This window comes from Octopus sinensis, linkage group LG18 (assembly GCF_006345805.1).
Source record: "Octopus sinensis linkage group LG18, ASM634580v1, whole genome shotgun sequence".
Taxonomy (NCBI): Eukaryota; Metazoa; Mollusca; class Cephalopoda; order Octopoda; family Octopodidae; genus Octopus; species Octopus sinensis.
In genome coordinates, this window is record NC_043014.1 from 5293292 (window position 1) to 5310791 (window position 17500).

Here is a 17500-nt window from a genome sequence, read left to right on the forward strand (position 1 = left end):
TGTATGTCAGTGTGTGTTAGTGTGTGTGCGTGTGTATGTCTGTGTGTCAGTGTGTGTGGGTGTGTGTGTTGGTGTTTGTGTCAGTGTGTGTGTGTTTGTGTGTGTGTGTGTCTTTGTGTCTGTGTATTTGTTGATTGAACGAAAAACTTCCCACAGTGAATATTAAAACAGTTTCCCAAGAATAACAAATAAAATTAAATAAAAACATTAGTAAATAAATATATCATAATATATCCAGAAACAGGAATCATTTCACTTTACACGTGTCTCTCATTCATCAAAATATTTTGCTAATTATTGTGTGACAATATCAAACCATCTCTTTCCAATAATTAAACCTGTCAGACAAGTTCACACCCGCTTTTACAGTTCCACCAATCGCATTGATTCATAAATTTACGATAAGATCTCTGCCAGAGCTGGGTTGTTGTGCGCTCAATAAATACGTGGAATTCAGTTACAGGTCTTCAGCTTCAACCTCGCATCTCGATCTTTTGTTGAAGCCACACGAAGTATCACGTACGACCGACAACTCTCACCAGAATGGATTTCGCACAACTGTCCAGGAATATTTCGCAGCGTTATTCCATTTCTTCTCTCATAGCTTTTGGGGTTCTTCTCGTTCTGACGATCGTGATTCTTCATCAAGATTCAAGAATAGGAAAAATGGAAGAGAAATCGACAACGGTAAGTCATGGATTTTGTGTTAATATATTTATGTCTTTAGGTATTTATATATGCATGTATGTATGTATGCATTAACGTATGTATGTATTAATATGTGGATGTATGTACGTACGGATGTATGGATGGATGGCCGGATGTATGCATGAATCACGGACATATGTTCCTATGAAGCACACACACACACATAAGACAACACACGTAATCACACACGAACACACAGGCGCACACACCTAAACATACATATATATACATATACGTATATTTGTATATAAACATACATATATATGAATATATTAGTGCCTGAACATATATAGATATATATATACAAACAAATATATGCGTGTGTGTATCTATCACTGTATCTCTCTGTCTATCTCTCTCTCTCTCTCTCCATTTATCTATATATATATATATGTGTGTATGTGTGTGTGTGTGTGTGTGTGTGTGTGTGTGTGTGTGTGTGTGTGCGTGCGTGTTTGTTTGTATATAAATATATTCTTTTACCCGTTTCAGTCATTTGACTGCAGCCATGCTAGAGCACTGCGTTTAGTAGGACAAATCGACTTCAGGAATTATTCTTTGTAAGCCTATTGCTCATTCTATCGATATCTCTAGCCGAACCGCTATGTAACGGGGATTTAAAAACAACGACATCAGTTGAGAATCGATAGTGGTGCGACAATAACAGACACATACATAAAACATAGATACATACACACTATGTGTGCTATACACACACTATGTGTGCTATACATACACACACATACATCCATACATATATATACATATCATATATACATACACACATATATAGTTACGTAAATATGTACATACATGTCTATCTATCAATCTATTTATCTACATATCTATCTATCTATCTATCTATCTATCTATCTATATATATGTGTGTATATGGATATACATATATATATATATATATATATACATACATATACACACATCCCAAGGAAACACAAAGAAGGGTGGAATTGTACTCCTGTCCGATCGCTCTTTCACCAGACATATTCCTGGAGAGGGAAATAAGTGCGTAATGAAAAAAATCTAATGGTGGGGTCCTAGCATGGCCATGCCCTGTGGCTGCAACGTTTAGCCCTATTAATATTAGTGTTAAGTATTATATCTAGATGTACACTTACACACACGCACAGAAACAGACACATGGAAACATACACACACACGCACACATAGGAATACGTACATATTTACACACATTTATCTATTTCTCTCCATCAGGAACGGAAGTGAGGCGAGTTTTTTTGAATCTTTTCTTTCCAACTGAAAATAAAACGTGCGAGTGCCAATGTAGATCGGTGAATTTCGTAATGTTTGACTGTAATTCACGTTGGTTTTTATATATGACAATATGTAAGAACGAATGTAAATACATACACACAGACACACGGGCAAACACACGCACAAATAAACACAAACACACACACATACGCACGCACACAGACACACGTGCTCAATTGTACATGAACAATTACACTATACAGTGTATGTCCACTCACATATATGTGTGCGATTGTGTGTGTATGCGTATAAGTAGATACGTATATTTGTGATATTTATGGTGTGTATGCCTAAGTATACGTGCATACGTATATATTGATATGTATTTATATATATATTTATATACACATATATATATATGTATATATATATATATATATATATATATATATATGTATATATGTCTGAGTGGAGGCGCAGTGGCACAGTGGTTAGTGCAACGGACTCACGTTTATAGGATTACGATTTCGATTCCCAGACTGGTCGTTGTGTGTGTTTAAAGCTCCATGATCACTGCTGTACTCTTTAGCTATAACTTTCTCCCTTTCTTCTGTTGGCCTGCTCGCTTAGCCAACGGGGTGGCGTCATTTGAAGGCTAAAACAACGCGAAGCGCATTGTGACCAGCGATATGTAGCAACAACTGATAGTCTGGTCTTCGACGGTCATCACAGAGATATACGTATCATCCGCACACAATACACGCACACACCCACATACTTCAAACTAGCAATACCTACTACTTAACAGGTGGTAGAATCAAAAGTAGCCACGCCCAATTCCTTCTTCTTAACACTACTAGCCCTACAACACGCAAAGATTAACAGCCACAACACACATACACACACGTGTCATCATTGCACGCATACACACAGACACAGACACACACACGCAGACCTCCGCGCACGCTCTTATCCACACTTACACACACATTCCTCCTCCTCTACCACTCTCCTGTCTTTGAAAGAACTTTTCTTCACCCATTTCCTTCCGGTCATTCAAAATGTGGCCGCGTGTGTACCGTTGGTGATTTTTTTTCCTCTGTCTTCCCTCCTCTGGATCTTTCTTTCTCGTATGTTTCCGACGAAGAACTCCACCCGAAACGTTAAACCCTCCTTCTGTCCTTCTTTCCCGAGCGTCCAATAATACTCTATTTGTTCCACGTCCTTGCGTTGTTGTATTTTTGTGCTTTCTTGTTTGGATTAAATATAACTATATATACATGTAAATATATATATATATATATACATACATATATATATATATATATATATATATATATATATATATATATATATATATATATATATATATATATATTTATATATATATATATATATATATATATATATATATATATATATATATATATATTCAACAATATAAGGAATGGTCATAATAGGACATTCGACTTACTAGAAAGAGCAGCCAAACTGAAACCGCTAAATACCCTTATATTTATTAATTAATGATTTTTTGGCTAATTTTGAAATTAAATCAGCAGTTTATATTTGCTGCTGAGAAGACATCGCGATTGCGGTAGAATTTTGAAAATTTAGAGCATATGGACTGGAGGCTTCTTTACCATCGCCTCGTGGACATATACTCGTCCTAGGCTTCTCTGCTGACGAGGCACGCCAGATGTAAATATATTTAATTTAATTAATTTGTTTACAAGGTTTGTAGAAACTATGCATAGTCCAGAGATGAAAGGGGCAAACGTTTTTATTTACCTTTCTATTTCAGAATTACAACTAATTAAAGGTTTGAGTTTGGCTGCTCTTTCTAGTGAGTCGAATGTCCTATTATGGCCAATCCGTATATTGTTGAATATATATTATATAGTCTTTGACTATCTTTCCTTTCTCACTAAACCGCTGGTAGCAGAGAATATTTTGCTACCCTTATATTTATTAATATATATATATATATATATATATATATATATATATATATATATATATATATGTGTGTGTGTGTGTGTGTGTGTGTCTACGAGTAGACATACCCGGCATTGCTGGGGATTAAAATGGCAAAGTTGGTATATGGTATATTCCAGTCATTTTGAAACAGGTGATATGGGAAAGTGCAACGTTGACAACAAAACATTTATAGAGGAAATGCTGGGCTAATTCGACTAAGCAACATGCTATGCGTCCGTTTGGAGTGTTTCAGGCCCTAACCTTTCATGCAAAATTGGAGGTGGGGTTTCTGTGATTTTTGAACGCACCGAAAAGCTGTCAGTGGATATACTCTCCTTTGCAGCAGTGTGCACTGTGTCTAACACGACCCATCATCGGAAATTTTGACACCTCACGTCGGGTTTGTTGTCCTACATCACTCATAGAGTACATTTGGAGGAACTGTGGTTGTTCATTCGCGGGTACCAGAGAACCAATGAGGGGATAGACTTGCCCTTGAACTTTGACGTCGTCGTAAATTCATGTTTATCTATCTTCTTAGATTCACCAAACGATGTCATTTGAAATGCTGAGTTGTATTGTTTGGTATTGTTCAAGAAGCCGTTTGACTGGATGGAAGCGCCTTCTAGAAGATTCCTAAGGGGTAGAGATGGTATTGCCGGCAATGATACCTGTCCGAATATGTTGTCATCTATTGCATTGTTTTAAGTTCTAAACGATAATAAACACCCTGAAGTTCTATTTATATGATGCTATTTCTATTTTTTTACAGAACCGTTTCATCTCCAAGAAATCTCTCGACGATAAACCTGATGACACACCAAGTAAGAACTAATTTTATGGCTAAAGTCTTTTACCCGTGTCTCATTAACTAATCATTTATAGTTTCACCAACTTTGAATTAGTTCCACATTACCATCTATATGTCCACAATAATATATACTAAGACATTTGCCTGAATTTATTTCAAAACATGTTCTACTTTACAATAATTTCCTAAATAAAATGTTACTTTAATATACTATGCCATTTATTGTGTGTATATGAGTACATATGCAGTGCTACGTCGAGAATTATTTCGGCCCGCAATTATCCTCCGAGTGTGCTCTTCGCCGAGTGTCCGAGGCGACCGGTACGTTCACCATGAAAAAATTGGAGTGCTCAGAGCGAGCCATACCGGCTTGCATACGATAAGCATAGAATGCCCTCTTCATTTGAGAATCAAATACCCCGAGCTGGCGCTTCACTGCGTTTATATCTACAATTCCGCATTCTGTCCACTCTTGTGCTTCCAATCATTCGTGAACATAGACCCGCAATAATGATGTTCCACTTTCCTACACAATGCGTATTTGTCAATCCTGCCTTGGGGTACCTTGCAGCCAACCCATTCAGTGCACGTTGTTGGTGACCATCAGACGAATCAGGTAGCAGCATGTCGTCTACAAATAACAGTCGACCGATCACGTAGAGATCAATTGAGATACCTCTACCACAATGGCTGCGCATATTCAACCAGATCACAAAATAGGATGTGAGAAGGGGCACTAACAATGCACACTTCAACTAAGTGAAACCTTCACGTTGAAAACTTTCGACTTTTACATAAATACAATAATTTGAACATCAATATAAGTTCTTTATGGCAACCTGTATTTGCCCATTAAACTCACCTTCCTGGTAAACCATCCACAGCATGCCTCAGGGCACATGATCATGTGCCTTTTCGTGGTTTACAGCGTATTCCTCTTGGAAATGCCTCAACGTTTGCTGGAAGATCTGTCTTTGAACGACTCTCTGGTTGGGTGTACTGCGTTCCGGACCGTAATCTTGGGCGCGACAACTTCCCTACATATCGTTTCCTGAAATCTAGTGTAGACTTTTCTATAATTAGAACACACTCTTTGGTCTCTGTTTGAGAAAATTGTGATTGGCACCCCATATTACCATTGCCTTGGTGTTTTTTCCAGAGGTCCCATCCACCTTGCGTACATGGGTCACTCAGAGAATACCATCTGTATTTAAGGTTTCTAAAATATCAAGCCGAACGTGCTTATCACCAGCAGCTTTATCACTTTTAAGTGAGTTTAGCTTAAATAAGCGTTCAACGGAAGAAGAACCTGCCGAAAAATATTATACAATCACGAATCCCTTTGATGTCCAAGTCCATTCAGGCGGGTCACTCTCAATTTGGATGCAAAAGACTCCACATTTTTGTTTCTGATCCTAGCATCCACTGCGGCTGCCAACTGTATTCTGTAGGTCGCACTGGACTTACCAATTTCCAGTGTTCGGCAGACTGTAGGAATTTTCAGATTTTTAGACATTTAGGTAGTGCCGAATTTACAACTCCACCCCTCCTTTTACCCGAACGTTCACCAAAGAGTGAAAGATGACCGACATCTATCAGAAACCTCTGTCACCAAGTATTTCTATACCAGGCACCCTTATAAATATCCCTGTCTTAAAATAATATCTATACCATAGAGTGGAGAGTGTGTATCCTGCACAGAAGGCTGCTATGACCTCTCCATTAAGTTCACTGACGACATTCCTTCCAATCAATCCTTCTCACGGTTATCAGTGCCAAGGTGTGCACTGAAATCTCCTTGCAGGACAAATGACTTTACCCCAAATATATCTAAAGCTGAGGTGAATTTGCTTAGGAAGGATTTGTATTTGACCTCGCTGTGTGCTGCATATACTTACAGCAGCCACAGTGGTCCTTCATATTCAGCCTTAGCTTCAAGAGGTGAACCCTCACACCTAGTAGGTTTCACTCCATAATACAATCCGAAAGCTGGGGATTGAGGGTATTCTAATCCCACCTGTGCAGACATTGCTGGCACCACAGTTGCGTAGTGGAGTTTCAAGCCTATATCCAGGTGTACGCTATCGGAGAAAGGAAATTTTGTAGAGGAGACACCGATTATATCTTACAGGCAGATTATATCTAACAATTTCGACGTTTTAATTCTCAATTATTAAAGGTTGTTCCCTTCTTGATCTGCTTTGTCGTCCTGAGACCGTCAATATTGTGCTCCCATCAAAAACGGTTAACATATGTATGTCTGTATGCATGTATTTATTTAGGTATGTATGTGTGCGTGTGTGTAAATATGTGTGTATGTATTATGTATGTGTGCGTGTGTGTAAATATGTGTGTGTGTATAGACTGATAGATTTGCGGATAGACAGACAGACAGACAGAAAGAGAGACAGATAGATAGATAGCTAGATAGATAGATAGACAGACAGACAGACAGTTAGATAGATAGATAGATAGATAGATAGATAGATAGATAGATAGATAGATAGATAGATAGATAGACAGACAGACAGACAGTTAGATAGATAGATAGATAGATAGATAGATAGATAGATAGATAGAGAGATAGACAGACAGACAGACAGTTAGATAGATAGATAGATAGATAGATAGATAGATAGATAGAAAGATAGATAGATAAATAGATAGATAGATAGATAGATAGACAGACAGACAGACAAACAGACAGACAGACATATAGATAGATAGACAGACATATAGATAGATAGATAGATAGATAGATAGACAGACAGACAGACAGACAGACAGACAGACAGATATATAGATAGATAGATAGATAGATAGATAGATAGATAGATAGATAGATAGACAGACAGACAGACAGACAGACAGACAGACAGATATATATATAGATATGTTTCTTTATTAGCCACACAGGGCTGCACACAGATAGAACAAATTACAAGGTAGAGCTTTTCTTTTGAAGGTTAAAAAAAAAAAAAAAAAAAAAGGAAGGGGGAGTTTCGATCAAAAGGGATCGTAAAAGGAGAGAAAGAGGACAAAAGAAAGGGGGTGTTAAAAAAAAAAAAAAAAAAAGGGGGAGAGGAAAAAAAATTGATCAATAGGGATCGTTATCACAGAAATGTCAATATGAAGTGTAAAGGGGAGGACAGGTGAGGTTTACCCGTGGAAAGAAAAGCCTACGGAAAAGACCACGGTAACCTCGGTCAATGAAGTCACATTTTATATTTCTTTTTTTTTTTTTTTTTTGCAAATAAGCAACTCTCTGTTTTCGATTTCTGGGTTCATAGGACTATGCTCAAGGTGGCTTCGTCATTCATACGTGCCATTCTTGCTACATTCACCCATCTTTTTTTAAAACATTCGCTAGACAAAACTTGCCTCTCTACTCTCACTTTCCTTTTCAAGTGGTACTTGAAGAAGTTGATGAGAGATTGACCAGAGAGGAAAGTGTTTGTCTCCAATCCTTTCAGACGCGTCCACCAGATACATTCTTTCGCCATAGCCACAAGGATGATGAAAATAGCTCTTCCTTCCCGTTTGAAGGAAGGAGGCGTGACAATATTGACGATAGACTCAGCTGATAAACCGACTCGTCCAACACGTGACAGCAGTTGTTCGACATAAGCCCACAGGTCGGAAATTGTTGGACACTGAACGAGTGCGTGCAGAACGGTTTCGTCGCTCTGACCGCATCTCGGGCAGGTCGGCCCCGTGTTTCTCGGGCTGTGTCTGTAGAGCTTATCCCGAACGGGTAGCGCTTCTCGGTAGCACTGCCAGGCCAGGGATCTCTGGAAGTTGTCCATGGGCCCTGGCCCGAAAGTCGTCCCGAACAGGCGGGTCAGGTACTCCTCGTCGACGTCCAGGTTCGCCCCGAGCTCGTCGTCGTACCTCCCCTCCACTAAACCCCTATAGAATGCTTTGGTTGTGTTGAAGTCACTTAAGGTCGACCCAGGACGGCAGAGTTGCTTGAGAGCAACGCGACACTCGCGGTGCCATTCGCCCTTCCTCGGCCTCTTTTTGATCCACGAGATAGATAGATAGATAGATAGATAGATAGATAGATAGATAGATAGATAGATAGATAGATAGATAGATAAATAGATAGATAGATACCTGTCAATCTATTCGGTTGTCCGGAAATTTATTGCCGATATATGGTAGCTTTAATTTCGACTTATTTTAGAACATGGTTGAGTTCATAAAATAGAATTTAACTCCACCTCCATTTAGAGCGCTGTTTAAGCTATCTTTTCGTGTAAGAAGGTTTATGTTCCTATAACCTGTGTTAATTTTGTAACACTTGAAAAGGCAAGATAAGAAAGTTACTTTTCGGTACTTGATGCTTTGGAAACCAGACAAAAATTGCTGCAGCTCGGCTGGCATGTGTTACTCCATCCCTCCATATTTGCAAGATATTGCACCTTCGGATTTCCACTTATTCAGGCCTATGTAGAATAGTGTCAATGGTAAAAATTTCAATTCCTTGAATGACGTAAAAAGATATCTCGATGAATTCTTTGCCATGAAACCACCTCAATTCTGGAAAGAGGGTATTTTCAAGTTAAAGGAAAGATGGAGAAGCATAGTGCAACAAAATGGTTCATATTTGGTTGTTTAAAAATGCAATGGCAAGTATTTATTGGCCCTTTATTTTCCTTTAAAAATCGGCACGAACTTTCCAGGCAACCCAATATAAATACATATATATATATATGTATATATGTATATATGTATACATATATATATATACATATATATATATAAACGCATACACACAAACATATGCTATATATATGTATAAACGTATATATATATATATATATATATATATATATATATATCAACACACACACACATATATATATATAAATTTGTATACACTTACATATATACATCTACATATACACACTATATTTAAGGAGTGTATAACAAGTTTATATAGCACCCGTGTACAAAATATCTAATCCTCATCCGTTTCGTATGCAGTCAATTTATAACCTACTATATATGTTCCCTAACATTTTTCTTACAAACTTTTGTGATATTCCATTGAATGCCAAATAATATATCGACCTTCGAGCTTCAATTCGGAATATTATTCACCAGTGCTAGAAATGCCTGACTCTTCAGTGATCATGATGGATAACTATACTAAACAATATCAGGGCGATAGAGCTTTGGCATAAATTCAAACTACTTTTAAATATTGCTTCATATTGCCTTGACAGTTTCTCCAAATGACGCAGTGGAAAAGTCCTACTGCGGATTAGGACGCCGTACATGAAAGGTTGGCGTCGGGCTTTCTTGTACGTCAGCAGAATGCGCAAGTCTACGTTTCTAGTAATCTTCAAACTACCAGCGATTTTAGAGAGCAAAATTAGTCTACTCTTGACAATGTACAGGGATATTAGCTGTTTATGTAATGTGTATGCTTTGCCATATACAAGCATGAAATACTGAAATAGCAGATTCACAGAAAGGCATGCAGTTCCAGCAAACCTCCAAGATGTAACACGATATAATAGATTTGGTGGAATGGACAATGTCGACATCACCCACACCTTCATAAAATGCTGTCCGAAAATGTTGTCATGTATTGCATTTTTTTCAGTTCTAAACGATAATAAATACTCTCTATTTTTCCACAGAACCGTGTCATCTCCAAGAAATCTTGCGACGATAAACCTGATGACACCCCAAGTAAGAACTAATTTTATATTGTATAAGACAATAACTTTGAAGAAATGTTCAGGAATGAGATTAAATATTATAAAGTATCCAGCTTCCAGTTCTACAGTGTTTAGCTAAAGTCATTCACCCGTGTCTCCTTAACGATTTATAGTTTCACCAAAGTTGAATTGAATCTACATCACTATCCATATTTCTTCAGTAATATATACTAAGACACTAATCTAAATTTCTTTTAAAATACATTTTTCTTTACAATAATTTCCTTAATAAAATTTTACTCTGTTATACTATGACATTAATTGTGTGTATATGAGTGTGTGTGTGTGTGTGTGTGTGTGTGTGTGTGTGTGTGTGTGCAGCGCTACGTCGATAAGTGTACCAACCATTGTTCGTCTGAGAATCGAATGCCCGACCTAGCGCATCAATGCGTTTATCTCTAGAATTTAGCAATCTGTTCAGTCTTGTGCTTCCAATCACTCGTGAATAGATTCCCGAAGTAACGATGTTCCACTTTCCTGCAGAGTGTGTGTTAGTCATCCCTGCCTTGGAGCACTCGGCAGCCAACCCATTCAATGCATGTCGGAAGTGAACATGACATGAGTCAGATAGCTGCATGTCGTCTGCAAATAGCAGTCGACCGATCCCTTACAGACGAAATGAGATACTTCTACTAAAATGGCTGAGCCATGCTCAACCAGATCATAAGAAATGTGAGAAGAAGCACTAACAATGCACTCTTCTATTGAAGTCCAAACTCCACGTTGAAAACTTTCGGCTTTTGCAGAAATTCAAACATTTGGACATCCGGACAAGTATTTTACGCTAAAAAGTATTTGCCCAATAATCTCACCTTCCTGGTAAACCATCCACAACATACCACACGGCATGTAGTGTTATGCATTTTCGTGGTTTACAGCGTATCCCCATTGGAAATATTTCAACGTTTTCTCGAAGATCTGCCTTCGAACGATTTTCTGGTAGGGCGTACTGCGTCCAGGACAGTAATCTTGGGCGCGACAACTTCCCTACATATCGTTCCCAGACATGCAGTGTAGAACTTTCTATAATTAAAGCGTGATTATCACCCCGGATTGCCATTGCCTTGGTGTTTTTCTAGAGGTCCCATGCACCTAGCATACATGGGTCACTCAGAGAATGTATATAATTTTTTTCAAAATGTCAACCCGAACGTACTTTCTTCAGGAGCTTTATTACTTTAAAGTGATTTTCGTTCAAATAAGTATTCAGTTGAAAAAGAACCGGTCGAAAACCAGTTCTTGTTCTTATCCCATCACCCATCAACAACATCTAAAAAAAACCTCTGTCACGAAGCATTTCTATTCCAAGTACCCTTAAAACAATATCTATATCATACAGAGTCCGTTTCCTGCAAAGAAGGCCAGTATGGACGCCTCATTAAGGTATTTGACGTCATTCCACCCAATCAATCCTTCTTACGATTACCAGTGCCGAGGTGTGCACCGAAGTTTCCTTGTAGGACAATTGACTTTACCCCAAATATATCCAAAGCTGCATTGACTTTGTTAAAGAAGGATTTGTATTTGACCTCACTATTGCGTGCTCTTACTTCCTTCATTCTGCTTAAGCTTCAGGAGATATCCCTTAATACCTAGTGGGATACACTCCATAATCCAATCCGAAAGCCAGGGATTGTGAGCATCCCACTTCCGCCTGTGCTGACATAATTGGTGGCACACCTGCACGGTGGGGTTTCCAACCTAATTCCAAGTGTACGCCTCCGAAGTAAGGAAGCTTTCTTGAAGAGACACCGATTATATATAACAGGCGGCGTCTCGTATCGTCCGGTTTTGACAGTCTAATTCTCAATTATGAACGGTTGATCCCTTCTGGACCTGCTTCGATGTCCTGGAACACGCATATTTCGTATTCCCTTCCAATGCATCCCAGATTAAGTTGGGTGGAGACTGATATATATTTCCCGAATGGACACCTCCACTCATGATCCGGACGCAAATGCTGTTATCCCACTCGATGGATGACGCGGTATGGCTATTCCTTCGAGCCCTTTGCATATTGTAGCTATGATGGCCTGATTCGCGCCATACACCAAGCTGATATTTTTAATTGGCCAATCAGGTGCCAAGAATTGATAATATGGCCTACATATCTATAAAAGAACTTTATCATCATTATGTTCACAAATATATATATACTAGCAGTATCGCCCGGCGTTGCTCGGGTTTGTAAGGGAAATAACTATATAAGCATTTTTAGAGAGTTATAGCCAAAAAATAGCAAAAAATGCATTAAAAATGGAAAAAATACGATGGTAATTTTTTTTAAAAATCGTTGACTCATCGTAGACATTTTTAAAGAGTTACTTCCCTTATATAATTGCGAAAAAATGCATTAAAATGGAAAAAAAACGATGGTAAATGTTTTTTTAAAATCGTAGACTCATGTTGACGCTTTCTTAGCCATTTCTGTTTTGGTGTCTTCAAGCCATGAAGTCGTTGTTCTAAAAGAACGCTGGTCTCCTTGACAACGCATTACGACGTTGATTTCCTTACACTCCCTTCCCCACAGGTGCAGGTGTGAGCGTGGACGCCAACTCCGCCGCCATCGACACACGAAAAATTATGCATTAAAATGGAATAAAAAATGATGTTAAATTATTTTAAAAATCGTAGACTCATTGTAGACGCGCGCTAATACTCAGACGGGATCGATATGAATCACGACTATAAGCTACCCGAATTTGGTTAAACTGCACCGCAAAATGTGGGAGTAGTTAGGAATCTAAATCGAAGGGGACAGACACTCACACAACTACAGTTTTATATATATAGATATACATAGCGCAGTAGTGGTGAGATGTGACAGCAAAGAAAAGCATACATTCACTCTCTGCATGCAATTAGACTCGGAAAGTTCGTGAGGAACCCATTGACCCAATTTGCTGACTTCTCCGATAGCACACAGGTCTCAATGAATGGTTGAATGACCAAATCCAAGCTTCTCTGCTAGTTCCTCAACAGTTACGATGAGATTTTGTTCCACCAGGGTTTTCAGGATGTCCTTGTCGAGTTCTACAGATCTTTCAGGATGAGGCTCGTCTTCTAGGCTGTAGTTTATGGCTCGGAAATTCTGGAACCACCATTGACACTGCCTTACGCTTATTGTCCAATCCCCATATACTGCATTAATATTTCTTGTACTTTCCGTTGCGTTGTTGTCTTTATTGAACTCATAAATCAAAATATGCCAAATATGCTCCTTTGTTACTTCCAATATAGTTTTGAAAAAAATAGCTGTTAAAATCGAAATGCACTCTTCAAAACTTGCACTATGAATAAGGACAAGATAAAATTACTACCTGCTTTTATAGCAAGTTAATATAAGTAGTTTATCCCATTCCCCTCTGACTTTTAGTTCAAGCTGTTGAAAAAACCGCATTATTATATATATATACATACATACATACATACATATACACACACACTCTCTCACACACAGGCACACATTTATATTCTGTTATTCTTTTATATGTTTCAGCCTTGAGGTTGTGGCCATGCTGGATCATGTGTGTGTGTGTGTCTATCTGTCTGTCTGTCTGTATGTATATATGTATATGTATGTGTGTGAACAATAATATTTTCAACAGATGTGTTGCAAATGTATCTGATTGTTCTCAAGCTTCAATACTGTGTGTGTGTGTATGTGTGTGTGTGTGTGTGTATGTATGTATGTATATGTATGTATGTATATGTATGTATGTATATGTATGTATGTATGTATGTGTGTATGTATGTATGTGTGTGTATGTATGTATGTGTGTGTGTATGTGTGTGTGTGTATGTATGTATGTATGTATGTATGTATGTATGTATGTATGTATGTATGTATGAGTGTATGTTTACTTTATTACTAACACAAGCCACTACGGTTATTTAATGTAAAATCTTCCTCAAATCACTCTCTCTGGCTATTTACTCTCTTCCAAGAACATTTTCACTCACTCTTATGTGTTAGCTTCCCATACATTTTACTCATGTATCTACCAGCGTGATAGATAGAAACAAATATTACATCTAGTTTCACTTTATTCGTCGCACACTGTGTGTGTGCGTTTGCGTGTGGTGTAAACCAGACTAAGAAAAGCATTTGACACACACACCAGAATGTGAGTTTTCTGTAAATTTTGCTTAATTGGAGTTTAAATTTTAAAAACTGGACCTGGCATGACGCGATGCATTGTACTCTTAAAAATGCTAGGTAAATTGTAATTGAAGAAATCCTATATTGTAGATTTGTATAACTCCCAAAGGGAGGCAGATAAAATCTGCCTTTTATAATAAGAGATACTCACATCCAAGTTCAACTACAAAACAACCATCCGTTCATAAGGGAGCCAAATACACATTCTGATATTCTGAGATTAATCTCTCAATTCGTTGACATCAACGTCAACAACAGGCTCAATAGACAAATGACTAATTTTCTTCGTTTAAAATTTATTCTTAGCGAATCATTTACTTCTTTCATTCTGATTTTCATTCATTCACTCATTCTTTTTCTCCTAAATTCTAAATTGCTCTCCTCTCTATCAATTTCTTCCAAGCCAACAACTTCCTTTGTATAGGATTCAAGAATTCTTTCTTTTAAACAAAATTGATTCATTTTAAATTTCACAGAACCCGGTCTCGGATCATTGTATACCCGGTGGGGCAGAACTACTTGTCCTACTAATTCAAGCCTTGTATATGACGGTTAGTATAAACTATACTTCTGTTCACTCTTTCTGTCTTTATCTTTCTCTTCTTCTCTTTTATTCCTCTCATTTTCTCTTTCTGTCGCCCCCTCTCTTTCCGTTTCTCTCAGGCACGCGCACGCACACTCAAGCAAATCATGTGACATATCACGTCTGTAACGTTACCTATAGACCCTATAGAGACTGCACAAGAATGCTTACTCCTTTGTAGGTATTTGGTCAAATCAGAATTTAAATGTTATCTACTACGGACCAGGTGAAAAGGATGTTGTCTAACCACAGAATATAGATATCTCTACGTTAAATTATAGATAGGGACTAGACTGGAATCCAGTGTAGCGAACAAGGACTCCTGGCTGACTTGTATGAAGTGTAGATATCAAATACCGAGGCTGCTAACTGGTGATCAAGTGTACTGGCTACGGATCGTGGAATTATACGTGAGTGACCAGAGCTGAAAAGTGGCCATTTGACTATCATTACCTAGAGTGACTATTGATTGTCGTTATAGACGAAATTGAACAAGGTCTAATTAGAATTGCTGATTGAATGTATATGGTTAATGAAATGAACGCAGAATGTACAATGTGGACTGGACAAACCACACACTGTAACTAATGGACAAAGCTAACTAAGGGCCGTAAGTATTATGCGAAATATGTAGGGACCAAGTACCACTGAGAGAACCCAAGTGAGTACATATTGCACTTCTATTCTTCTCGCCTTACCGAAATCGTCATGTCCCTCAAACCTTTCTGTTTCCATGCGTTACCTCCCCTCATTAATTGTCCAGTATATTTTTGTAAGGTAACGGCGGCACATCCAATTCAAAGCTACTGCTTCCCACATCTTCCCCAACCAACCTCGCATCCTTTGTGAATCTGCTCCCTATAAACCCTACACATGTCCTTTATCGGTCGCCGACATCGCTGTCCATTCTTCTTAAATACTACGCCATCAATGAGCTTCAAAATTCACTCCACCTCAGTTCATGCTTTGCATGAAATAAAATCTGTGTGATCATAATATTATAGTATGTGGTAGGCCCGTCTCGTGGTAGGCCTGACTCGTCCGAGACAAACCGATGGATATAGCCAGCCACACCCGTATGGTCGGCTAAACAGTATTTCATCCCCTCTTACCCACCAGTTCTCTGCATCTCACCGTCTCTCGTATTGTTCTACTCAAACCACATGCAATTCCCATCACCAACAATTTTCCCGTTCGAACGTGAGCGACATCTTTTCCATTTCGGGAAATCACAACCACATGCGTTACAAAATCCCTTTCCTTTCTCCGTTTATTGACATCCACACACACACATCTACCCCATGCAATACACATCACAACCACAAATACTTACCCGCACACACCCACAGACACAAACACAAACACAAAGACACAAATATATAACACAGCATACACTCATATAAACACTAAAACATACACCACAATTCGTTCACACGTGACTAAACATGAATTCTTTTAAGGGTCAAACTGTAATGAATGTTTCCGTTATTTCATATTTAATTTTGCTTAATATCTTATTTACTTGATTTATTCTTACGAATCCTAGGTGTGGTTGGTGGACAACATTTTACCCATACTGGTGGCGGAAGTAATCTCTTGTGTCTACCCAACGATCCCATTTGGGCCAATTATACGACAGAAGATGAAAAATGTGGTTACATTCATGGCAGTGAATATGAATTAGGTCATTACCCAACTAATAAACTCTTTTCCTTTGCTAATGCTAAATCACTTCATAATCACAACGTTCCGTGCGCTGTCTGTTTGACACGACAACCTGCTGTTGTTATGATGTTACCAGCCAGGACACAGTGTTACCCTGGTTGGACAGCTGAGTATTCAGGATATTTGATGTCCAGTCTTCACGCAGAAAAGGGCAGACTAGAATATGTGTGTGTCGATTATGCACCAGAGGCTGATCCAGCAGGTTACAGAGACGAAAATGGAGCTGTATTATATTTCGTTCAGGCTGCTTGTGGTTCATTGCCATGTCCACCGTATGTCAATGGTCAAGAATTAACCTGCGTTGTGTGCAGTAAATATTGAATAGAAATTAAATTCGGTTCCATAGGAAAATGTCTGTGAATTACAAGAAATGATATGAATGTTTACCTAATATTTTCTTTCAAGTATGTCTATCGTTAAAAGAAACTGGTATATCAGATGATATTGAAAACCATACAAAATGGCGAAGTAGAAAGCCAGAAATATCCTGAGAAAAAAATCTAAATCTGTCAGAACAATTCTAGAAAAACATTTAGTAAGATTTCAATTTATCAAATTAATGTTAA

The 17500-nt window shown here is 38.2% G+C and overlaps 1 protein-coding gene across 1 annotated transcript in view; it reads left to right on the top strand.

The window, feature by feature from the left end:
* LOC118767025 (short-chain collagen C4-like) overlaps positions 1-17500 on the top strand; it is an 86265-nt gene that overhangs the window by 41226 nt on the left and 27539 nt on the right. Inside the window, exon 4 of the mRNA XM_036510932.1 lies at positions 15103-15177. Coding sequence (XP_036366825.1) covers positions 15103-15177 — 75 coding nt within the window. The remainder of the gene's footprint in view (positions 1-15102; positions 15178-17500) is intronic.